This window comes from Fundulus heteroclitus, chromosome 11 (assembly GCF_011125445.2).
Source record: "Fundulus heteroclitus isolate FHET01 chromosome 11, MU-UCD_Fhet_4.1, whole genome shotgun sequence".
NCBI classification, from domain to species: Eukaryota; Metazoa; Chordata; class Actinopteri; order Cyprinodontiformes; family Fundulidae; genus Fundulus; species Fundulus heteroclitus.
In genome coordinates, this window is record NC_046371.1 from 25,717,260 (window position 1) to 25,728,911 (window position 11,652).

At 43.9% G+C, this 11,652-nt stretch overlaps 1 protein-coding gene across 1 annotated transcript; it reads left to right on the forward strand.

Annotated features, from left to right (window-relative positions):
• The first annotated feature begins 4,981 nt into the window (after positions 1–4,981).
• Positions 4,982–11,094, forward strand: LOC118556487 (SLAIN motif-containing protein-like). The gene is made up of 7 exons (XM_036143250.1): positions 4,982–5,861; positions 6,208–6,341; positions 6,446–6,565; positions 7,753–7,851; positions 8,787–9,071; positions 9,312–9,437; positions 9,531–11,094. Exons 1-7 carry the CDS (start codon positions 5,446–5,448, stop codon positions 9,776–9,778), a joined length of 1,428 nt encoding a protein of 475 aa, XP_035999143.1. The 5' UTR covers positions 4,982–5,445; the 3' UTR covers positions 9,779–11,094.
• Positions 11,095–11,652: the final 558 nt, after the last annotated feature.

Here is an 11,652-nt window from a genome sequence, read left to right on the forward strand (position 1 = left end):
GCAGACCAAGAAATAGACAAATAGCTACTGCACACAAAAGCACTGCTTTTTTTTCCTTTGGGTAATTGAGATGTCGGATGACCGAACTGCGAAATCAAGCAAACGAGTTGACCTGAGATGAAACTATTTCAGGTCCCACCTAGTCATTAGAAACTGAATACAAGATACCGCGGAATCGGTGTGGCAGTTCCTTGAAAGCGGTCGTGCGCACACATCTGCTAGAGAGTAGGTCACCTTGGGGCGCAGTGCGTCGTCCGGCGCGTCCGCCAAGCCTACATCTGTACCAGAGCGCAGGTATCTCACCTCCGCACAGCAATGTCTACTAGACAGGTTGGGCTGCTTCATCTGATGACGGTAGCAGATTACCCGTCGGCATCAGCCCCGACATTTTAAGCGGAAACCTTCTAAAGGGCTCAATAAGTCAACAAACAACGAATACTTTGAAGGATACCCTCAAATGCCTTTTCTTCCTCTCTTACCCTGCGCTGCGGGGCTGCGTCGTCCCTCCGACCGGCTCCCGGCTGCTCCTTTGCCGCTTTTGTCCTGCATTTCCAGCCGGCACAGGTGGGCTCTTCACCGTTTAAATGCGCGGTCGTCGCTCCTCATTTTTATGCGGCAGGCCGCAAAGGGGATGACGGGGGTCGGGTCAGTCGGACGGTCCGGTGTACCGGGTAGACATCGGCGGCGACGAAGAGGAAACGGGCGCCCGGGGCCGGCGGAGGGCGGGGAGATGAGGCGCAGGTGCTGCGCGGCGCGGCGCGCAGGAGAACAACCTCCACCTACCGCTTTAAAATGAGGCGGGGACGATTTGGAGGATGTGTGTACACACACACAGAGTAACTAAGGGCAACATGGTGTAGAAACATAGACAGGATGATGCTGGTGGTTTTTTTTAATTTTTTTTTATTTTGGGGAAGGTTAGTTACGCCACCGACAGACTGTGGTCAAATATGTGTGCTGTGACTTTAAGGAACAATAACGACAACTTTTAGTGAAAGGCAAAGATTGCTGGTTCTGGACCAAATTTGAATTTTTTTCATAGGGGCACAGAACAAAATAATGAAAGAAAAAAGAAACAGGGCAATTTTTTATCATTAAGTGAACCACGGTGGCACTTGTGGCTCTGGAACTGCAGGTTTGAGACCCCTGACCTAGCAGAGGAAAACTATGTATGACTAAAGCTAAAACTCAAAATTGTAACTTTTAAATCATTGTTAAAGTAAAACAATGTAAAAAAAAAAATGAGGTTGGTCCAAGGGAACAATCAGTTACGGTGTCTGTGCAAGCGCATATCCTCATGAGAAACTGATTTAGTATCATGACTTCAGGAGGCCATAAAGGGGCCAGTGCTACAGGGTCACTGGCCCCTGTCGGCCCCTGTCTAGATCCCTTAAAAACCTCTTAAAAGTAGATTTCTTGCCCTACGTACTTTTTCATGTTTCGTCACATTATTTAAAACAACACAATTCAATGTGTTTTATCAAGAAAATATGTGACTAACACAAAGTAGTAGCACATAATTGAGAAGTGAAAGCAAAATGACCTATAGGTTTAACAAAAATTGTTTTTGTTTGTTTTATATGAAAATCAAAGATTTTTGTCATGCATTAGTATTCAGGGGCCCTGGGGAAATGTTTTGTTGAACCACCTTTTGCAGTAATTACAGACGCACATTTAGAGATGGAAATCTTTGCAAAAGTAACATGCACATCATTTTCTCAAAACCTGTACCCGGCTTCGCAATTCGGGTCTGCACTTTGACTTGGGCGTTCTAACACATGCATATTTTACTCTAAAACGTTGCATTTTAGCTCTGGGTCATCTTCTTACAGATTTCTTTCAACAGCGTCTCCTTGTGTTGTCCTTTCAACAGATTATTCCACCTGAGCTGCGTGCCAGTGTAGCTTCTCCAGAGTTACTTTAGCTGCTACTCTGATAGGCGTGTCTTGGTGAGTTTGAAGTTCTGCCCTATTTCTATTTTAGGAGAACAAATTGAACAGGGCCGTGTGGGGATGTTGTTTTTTCCAACTTTACAACCTCCTCCCTGTCGTGGTATTGCTCTGTTCACTAATGTGTAACAAACCTCCAGCCTTCAGAGAACAGATGGATTTATACTACCATTAAATTGCAAACTGGTGGACTCTATTTACCAAAGTGGGGGTCGGATGTTTTACAAGATGCTCCCCATCCCTCATTTTAATGCAGGGGATGACTTTATTTTTTGGTAAGACTTCTCACAAAAATATTACTTTACTCTCGTAATTTTACAGGAGTAAAGAAAGAAAAACAGATTCCCACTCGACAAAATGGGGTCGCCAATCTCTGGCACTGTTATTCTGGGGTTCACAGGCTGAAAATCTTGGGAATCCCTGATTTATTAGATTTCCTCTGAAGGCAATTACTTGCACTGAATTTGATTTATTGTTAATATTTAATTAATGTTTTCATTAAAAAAAACAGACCTCAAATGTTTACATAAAAATGAAACTAGATTGCCTTTGCTACCTCCTGGATTTCTTTGTACAGAGAAAAAACACACGTATTTCTCAGTTATTTCAGAGACAGAAACAAAGCAATTTGGTAAAACTAAGATCATTACCATGCCACAAGGCGGAGCAGAAACCGCTCGGCCCGACTCAGTCCAAAACCCTGAAACTGTTTCAACCTCCTGAGCGCCTCACTTTTGTTTTTCTACGTCATTAGATCCACACAAAAGAGAGTCATGCATAACAGAACAAAGTTGTAGGTGTTTAAGCTTGGAGCTGTTTTAAACAGACACTTGTGTCCTGCGACGTCACTAAATACACATTTGCTTGCAGACAGGACCACACCCAGATGCAGCCGATGGTTCAACAAGCTTTCACCTTTCCACACCTTCAACCAAACATTTTTCCTCCTACAATGTGACCAAGACTGGATTTATTTGGTGAAATAAATATTCACTGAATTAAAGTCCTTGAGTGTCTCGTGTTTTTCTGCTACTTTCTTCTCCACTTCATCCGTCGGGATATTGTCTGATCTATTTTCTTTGCCAACATTGCAACTCCAAACTAAGGAACGTTGTGACACAGGAAATGGGACGCTTTACTATAAATTCAAATACCTAACAGCTTAAAAAAAGTGTCAGCGTAAAGTGAGACTGACACAAAATAGGGAAGTGTTTTAAATTCAGAGCATCTTCGTGGTTGTTTTTAACTACAGAATGTTTTTTTTCACGTCAGTTCACAGACAATCTACTGAAGATTATCTCGTAACTATGTGGTTGCACAACGGGCTTAGGTAAAACAACTGAGAGGCAAAGCATAGTCCTTCAAAAACAAAAGGACAGATTTTTAAAAAAAAAATATCCAAAAACCACAGATCAACAAAAGTGTTTTCACTGATGAGGTGTAGCAAGATGACCACCGGGCCGATACTGACCCGTAGAGACATCCCGGTCTGAACCCTGAAGGTTCTGCAGCTGTGTGCTGAAAGGTACGACCTCCATGGATCGGACTTGTTTTCATAGCACATCCCTCATAGTCTGTTATGTTCACTATAAAGTTTATGCTAAACTGAGCTAAATTTTTAATGCTAGCTAACATGGTAGAGCTAGCGTGTTAGCTGACATTAACAGTCTACGGTGCATACTGTAGCACAGCGTCCCACTGTTTACTAAAATGATAAAATTAGCTAACTTCTCAGGATTATATGGACCATTTTTGCTTCATGGTAGGGTGCAATCATTCCCCCCCCCCCCCCCCCCCCCCGAAAGAGACCACAGCAATTAGCACGTAGCGGTAGGTGTCAAAGTAGCGTCCTCGTGGATACGACCCGAGGTTTAACAGCTGGACATTGCCCACCTCATCACTCCACCCTTCCCTTTCTTTACATTGTGCACCCTGCTGCAATCTGTTTTCCAGGTAACAGAGGCACATACTTCCAGCCATCCATGTAAAAAACAAATGTGATTCATTGGACCAGTCTACCTTCTTCCACTGATCCATGCTCCAGAACATGACGGTTGCGTACCCATTGGTGTTTTCAGTGGTGGACAGGGATCTGCGTAAGAATGACCGGTACACAGCACCATAGTCTGCAATGTACCGTGTATACTGACAATTTGCCATCACATCGCAACAATTTAGTCACACTGACCAGCCTTCGCTCCCCATGTGCACCATTGAACCTTGGCTACCCATGACTTTGTTACTGCTTCATTGCTCTTGCTTTCTTAGACCACTTTTTATTGATTTTTGACCTCTGCAGACCAGGAACACCCATTGACTCTTTCCTCTAGCCCTCATAATATGGCCCTCTCCGTCAGACCTACTCATATCCAACAGCTTACCTGTTCTTCTAGCCTTTAACCCATTTAATCTGATGACAAAATGTTTACTTTCTTACTCCCCAATCGCATACACTAACAGTTGCCAGGATGAAGAGATAATCATTCACGTCACCTGTCAGTGGCCATAATCCCAGCCGGGCATCGTCTTATCTTCTGGTCTAGACTGGTATGGTTGCAAAACTTCTGCCATTTACAATATGGCTCACTTAACATAGTATACGGAATTAAAATAGGGCTTGATCACTTGACTTTGGATGTGAGGAAGTCGAATCTTGGGTTTAACTTGGGTCTAGGGAAAGCTGAAAAGCTGCCGGGTAATCCGCCTGTGGATGAAGATCACACCTCAGTCTGACCCTGTCAATAAGATAAGATAAGAGATAAGATAGTCTTTATTGATCTCACAATGGAGAAATTCACTCGTCACATCGGCTCATACAAGAAGGTGCAGAGTAGGGAAGGTGCATTCAATTATATACAGTGAATCTTCATATATACAAGTCAAACTAAATCAGTGTTATGACCTTCCCAGCTCCCCGCGCTGTCTTCTGAAGGGTCCTCTGGTTTGCCATATTACGAAGTAGAGAGAGGGAAGTCTCTGCTGGTCCCATTTCATAATCCGCACCGGTGTTCTTGAACAGCTGAGGTCGTCAGAGGGCAGAATGCGACAGGATTTAACACAAGAACCCTAAAAGAATCTGGAGCCCCATCCAATACATCTAATACACAGAGAAGTCCACAGAAAGGTGAAGACGTGGACCATGACGATGTGTGTGCCCATCTATTTCTGTTACGTTCACTACGCTAAATATGGTGTCAATATTAGACATGACAGTGTGATGCCAAGTGGCTCTTTTTATTTCTTAGTAGCTGCCTGTGGCCTCTTTAATCCAGTTAAGACCCTGATGCTTCTCTTAATCCATCCAATCTGTTGAGTCCTTCACTTAACAGCCCCACTCAACAAATCTGGGTCAATAGAAGTTTGCTTGTGTGCGATGAAGAAAACGGGCAGAATTTCGCAGCTTTAACACAGCTGCTTTATCCGGATCCGTTCAAGGTTTGATCGACCTCCCTGGATGGGAGCTCGGCGCCACAAGGAGGTCTGAGGATTTCAGAGAATGGAGCATCAAGACCAGACGAAAAGCAGCCGGAGACAATGTTCGTGCGGTCAAAGGCAGGCAGAGTTTGGTGCAAGTATCAACCATAATGGCGTCGGTAGCGACGCAAAAAGCAGCAGTGCGTGGCAGGACGAACAGTCGGATCTGTACTGCAACTTCTGGACCGAGCCTGAGCCGGCAAGTGTCAAGAACTGCAAGGGTAGATCGTTTGCCATGGATGCTAGAATAAGACTGGACAGTCTAAAGTCTGGCAGCAGTTCACCTCAGCCGTGGTATAGCTCGGACAACGCTTTGTACTACTATGACAGTGAAAAAGACCTCTGGGATGGTGACGAAGACTTAGAGGAGAAGCTGTCGGCTCTGGACGTGGTGGATATCCTTGAAGTGGAGGGAAGCACAGAAGATGAAGAGAGCTGGTAGGTTCCATCACAACGCCGGAGATAGTCTCTCTTAGTGTGGCGGTTTATATGATTACACAAATCTCTTGTCCAGATTACCAACTTTAAATGACTTGTTTTGTAAAAAAAAAAAAAAAAAGAAAGGCCACATCCAGTCTTCCAAAAGCTTTCATATCCACTAAACATCTTCACCTTTTGTCAGGTTACAACCACAAACTTTGATGTGTGTTATTACTGAGATAAAAGAGACGAAATGTGAAAACGTTCAAGGAGCTTAAATACTTTTGCAGGGCAGTGCACACAGCCCAGTTCCTCGTTGTGAGCTGAAGTGAGTGAATATCTTCCCCCCCCTCCTTCTTCACAGGTTATATGAACCATCAAACAAGCGCTCGTTTGCGGGCGGGGAGTCTGCTCTCAGATGGTGCCGACACGTTCTGGACGACCCCAGCCCTGAGATGGAGGCTGCGTGTCGTGGACTGATGAACAAGCTGGATCGAAGTCAGAAATCAGCTGCGCACATTCAGCACCTTACTGATGTCCACCAAAAAAACACCCAGAGTGACCCGTGGTGATTGCTTTACTTTATTTCTTACCGTCGCCAGGATCGAGATACTACCTCTACAGACAGGCAGCGGTCTCCGCTCACTTGCCCAGTGTCTCCTCGGGCTTCGGTCGGGACAAAACATTGGCGAGCACATCGCTCAGCGACTCTGACAGTTTAGGTAAGGCCCTCGTCTGAGATCCTTGTTTTGACACATTTCATTTACAAGCTTACACAAATGCAAAACCCCTTTATACAGAGAAGCACTGGACGCTAGGTCAAAGGGTCAAGTTTAAGAAAGAACGGGGGTGTTGCTGCTAACTGTTTCTCCCCCAGCTTTGTTGGTTGATACAGAAAATGGTTAAAAGGTAGTCTGGCTGTGGGAACATCTGTCACCGCGGTGTTACGGATTACTGATCTAGGGAAGTAAACGGTCGGGTATATGATAGAAGCGCTCCAAGTTAAGCTGAAAATCAGGAAACGCCAAACAAGCTGTTGTGGCCTAAATATAATAAATACTTTCATATATGGATGATGACAAAAACAGATTAAGAGAATGACATCAGTCTGTACAAAATGCTGCAGCTTGTCACGTGACTCCACCTCTAATGCAACTTCATTGGCTCCCGGTTTATTATTGTGCGCATTTCAAGATCTCGGTTTTGACTTTTAGAGCCGTGCATGGACAGACACCGCTCCGCATCGCTGAACTGTTACATCCCCCACACTCCTGTTAGAGCTCTTTTTAAATTTGCTTTTGTTTTGATTTCGTCTTGTGTATTTTCTACCATTTTGTCTGTAAAGCACCTTCTGATTTTTATCTTGAGAAGTGCTTTATAAATAAAGTTTTACTTACTTACATCAGGTAGATAATAGATCAGATCGCACTCTTTAGAAATATGTACAAAAAATATGCAGGGAGATGAATAAATAAACAACAATAACGAAACGCGAGCTTTGTCCAGATAAAGGGGGCGGCTGACAGGAAGTGGACAGAAAACAAGGAAGTTGACCCACACGATCTTCCAATCTGTCAAGAATGCACGATGATGTTGTGGAAATGGCACGGTGAACTTTAAGATCGTTTCCACCACATGGCATCTTAGCAGGATACGTGAATCGAAGCAAGACAGACATACCGTGCATTTTAAAAGGCCAGACTTACTGCAGAGAGACTTTTGTCAGTGGCTTTGGCCCTTATGAAGACATTATTAAAAAAAAAAATTCAAAATAGGATTTTATTTCACTGTAAGAACTCGAAATGTTTTTTTTTATTCCTCCTTTTTTTATTCCAACCTACTAAATCAATTAAGTTAGTAACACGATTACAGAAAAAAAAATAAACATCTCATTTGTGACTTTGCACAGACCGTGTTAAGGTGACGCACTCTGACGACTTCATAGCGACAAACTACAAACTGCAGGATATAACAGACGTCCACATCATGGCCAGACTACAGGAAAACAGTGAGTATGAAGGGCACACTGCAAAAACGAAACTAAAAATAAGTTAAATTTTCTTAGAATTAGTGTATCTGTCCTTGATTTGAGCAGATAAATAAGATAATCTGCCAATGGAATAAGATTTATGCACTTAAAATAGGAACAACTCATCTCTATCCTCTTATTTCAAGTGCAGGATATCTAATTATCTTATTTTAGGGGTGAAAATACTCATTCCGTTGGCAGGTAATATTGTTAACCTGCTCATATCAAGGACAAAAACTCAAATTTTAGGAACATTTTACTTATTTTTGGATCTGTTTTTGCAGTGCATGAGAGGCTTGGCGGTGCGGGGGTTTGCACTGTTGCCTTGCAGGAAAGAGAAGCTCCTGGGTTTTTCTTTCTCTCCACGCAGTCCAGCTTCTTCCCATCTTCCAATTTACCAACATGTATTGAGTGGGAGGGAGGAAAAATGAGGAAATCCTTGTTTTGAACAAAATCTCCAACAATTCTTCTAAAATGCTGTTAAAAAGTATATTTTTAAAGTAGATCAGAGAGTCAAGGACCTTTTAGCTTGAAATGTGTGATTTCCTGTTTCCCTGGCATGGAAACAGCCCATCCGAACTAAATTTCAGTATGAGAAAGACGAGTCATACAAGTAAGGCAGATGTGTTTTTGTCTTCAGAAGTCGGAATGACACTGCCACGAGAAAATAGCAACATGACAAAGCTTCCTATTTATGGCCGGAGCACTAATTAAAACAAACAGGCTGGAGGAGAAGCAAGCAAAGAGAGACATCCCAGAGTTTTCATAGCAACCATTTACTCTTAGGCTGTTTAACACATTCTTTACACGAGGTGCCTCTAACTGTAGAGGGCATTGTATGTGTGTATGTATATTAAGATTATATTTACCCTATACGCTTTAAAAAAAATAACTTTTCGGTCTACGCGTTTCAGGTTTAAGACAGGAATATATTTCCATGCCTGCTGCAGCTCCCTGGAGGAAAAACCCAGACACGTTGCCCTTCTATTGGAACACCGAGGCTGACATTGCCGACGACTTGGGAAATAAAAACAGCGCGCCTCCGGCTTCGCCCTGCAGGCCCGGTCTGACGGCACCGAGCTCTTTCACCTGCAAGTTACCGATGCCAGCAGCTAAGCAGGGCTGCCAAAGTCCAAAACTGAGCAAACTTCACCAACAAGTAACCCAGTTCAAGCTGCTGAGGCTCGCTCAGAATAAAGGTACACGCACCCACAACTGGAACGCACCATCACGCGCCAGTCACGCAACAACAACTTATGGGGGAGATTTAATACCTAAATCTTAGTTTATTATCGACCCTGCAGAACTTATTTTTAGGCTTATACCGGCAAGATTGTTGGTTTATTATGTACATTTCTTCACCGCATACATTTCCAGCTATGGTCAGGATGTTCTACTGACTCAAACGGCGGGTAAATGTCATCGTTTCCTGCCTGCAGCATCCACGGGCAGCACAAGGTCGCCTCGGCAGACGAGCCTGCGCTCCCTCCAGGCTGTCAGGAACAGCCGGAGCTTAGAGATTGAAGACTACCGCCCTGCTGGGCAGACCAACCACCATCCACCAGGTTTCTATACATCCATGCTATCAACAGACTGCAGAACCAGGCTCTTTTTAAATCTCCTCCGTTCAATCTAACCACTTGTTGTTGTTGTTCCAGCTTCCAGGGCAGGGTTAGGGTCCTCCGCTGCCGCATCTCTGCGCTCCAGCAACGGGAGATGCCCGACGAGAGACTCCTCAGACCGGATAACGGCGGTGAAAAGGCCGCAGAGATCTCAGTCTCTCAGTCCCAGCAGGTCGGCCCACGCTCCCAAGGGATGCTTCCCCGTCCGTGGGCGAGTTTTTGCCTCGCCAGAGAGGCTGGCCACTGCAGCTTGGGGCAGACATGCCTCATCCACTCGCCGGTGAAAGATTTCAAACAAATGAGGAAGAACACTAAGAACAGTATTACTTAACGTATTTGTGATGTGACTACAAAACTCAGTGTATTTTATGGGGATATGCGACAGATCAGCACACAGTAGTTCATTATTGTTAAACAGGAAGGGAAATTATTTGTTTTCAAAACAAAAGTCTGAAAGTTTGGCATGCATTTGTGTTTACTCCAATACCCTTTAATCCTATCCGGTGAATTAAATCCTTTAACAAACGTCCCCTGAATAAATGGAGAACATGTGTGGAACTCACTGTAACTCGAGCCTTTCTCTGAAGGCCTCAGAGGTTTGTTAGAGAGCATGAGAGAACAAACAAGCATCAAGAAGACGTCAGACAAATCAAGGATACAGTCGTGGAGAAGTTTTGAAGAAGGGATAAGGTTAGAAAAGAACAGCCCTAATTTTCATCGTCTCACTTAATCCATTATCTAAACGTGGCAAGAATTCTAACCTGCCAAAGCCCGTCTGTGGATCTGAACTGAAAGGAGAGCATTAGGAGAGAAAGGAGAGACGAATCGGAGCGTACAGAGCTGTGATCGAAAACTGTAAACTCTGGCAAAACAAAGGAGATGATTGTAGACTTTAGCAAGAGGAGAGCTCAACATAGACCTGTCATCATGGACGATGTGGAAATCGAGGTGGTCTCCACATACAAGTACCTGGAAGTAAGTTGGAGTGGTCGGTGCAGGCAAACATAAAGGGGCAAAGCAGACTCTACTCCCCCAGATGACTTAGGCCGTTTCACGTGTGTTGGGATATGCTTTTCCTCTTTTACCAGTCAGTCGCGGCCAGAGCTGCTGTGTTTGCGGATGTCTGCTGGGGAAACAGCATTACTAGCAGCGATGGTAGAAGAATAGACAAGTTCATCAGGAGGTGTGCGACAGTGATGGGGAGGGAGGCAGTCTCTATGGAGGAACTGGTGGGGAAAAGGACTAGAGCAATGATGAAGTTAATAAGGGCCAATGGGAGCCATCTATTGCACAGCATTATGGTTGCTCAGGAAAGGAGCCAAACTGATCTCCATGAGAAGCAGAACGGCCACCATTAGACAGTTTAATGCCTCTTGAAGGACAGCGTTTTAATAAAATTTTTATACTTCTTTTTTTTTTTTTTCAAATCCAATTTTATGTCTTTTTTATCCTATTTTACACGTTTTTATCTATGCTATCGGGCAGATGAAGTTTCCCTATCAGGGATCAATAAAGTAATTAATTATCTATCTATCTAGAGAAGCAGCCATGAGGCAGAGTAACCCTGGAGGAGCTGCAGAGATGCACCAAATATCTGAGTGGGGAAAAAAAAAAACTGTTAACAGCTCAACCATTGGGTGCTAGAGGAAAGTCACTGCTGAAGGAATATAAATCTTTTGTTTACGATCTTCACATCTTCTAGTGAAGATATATGCGGTTTGCTTGCACGAGGTTTCTGATTAAAGAATGTGAAAAGTTCAGCACAAACAGCTTTCTTTTCTAGATACGCCCAACCTGATGACTGATGCTTGAACCTACGATAAGCCGACGGATGGCTTTCTCAACACAGATCACTCACATTCTACACAAACTTGTGCAGCACCAAGGCTGGCATGAAAGCGGAAGTGCAGTCAAAACTTCACTTCAGCGCGGCCGACTAAAGAAAGGTCTGCTCTAATCAGAATCGTTGCAACAGGAAGAGTGCAGCTCAGAGAGGCCTAAAGAGGCAAATGCAGCTCGAAGAGGAGGTGTTGGCAGCCGGAAGCCTAGGTGTAGATTTTAGGGTCACATTCTCCTAAAAAGTACATGAGCGTTTAAAAGCTGCGTCAGAGGGAAAATGCCTTTTTCTTATTTGTCGGTTTTACTTGTTGACTTTAAA

What these genes read in the sequence shown, in the direction of transcription:
- LOC118556487 (XM_036143250.1), top strand. Translation starts at nt 5,446, where the DNA reads ATGGAGCATCAAGACCAGACGAAAAGCAGCCGGAGACAATGTTCGTGC. An exon ending in GATGAACAAGCTGGATCGAA is followed by an intron (nt 6,342 to 6,445) that starts GTCAGAAATCAG and finishes TACCGTCGCCAG; the next exon opens with GATCGAGATACTACCTCTAC. An exon ending in GGCCAGACTACAGGAAAACA is followed by an intron (nt 7,852 to 8,786) that starts GTGAGTATGAAG and finishes TACGCGTTTCAG; the next exon opens with GTTTAAGACAGGAATATATT.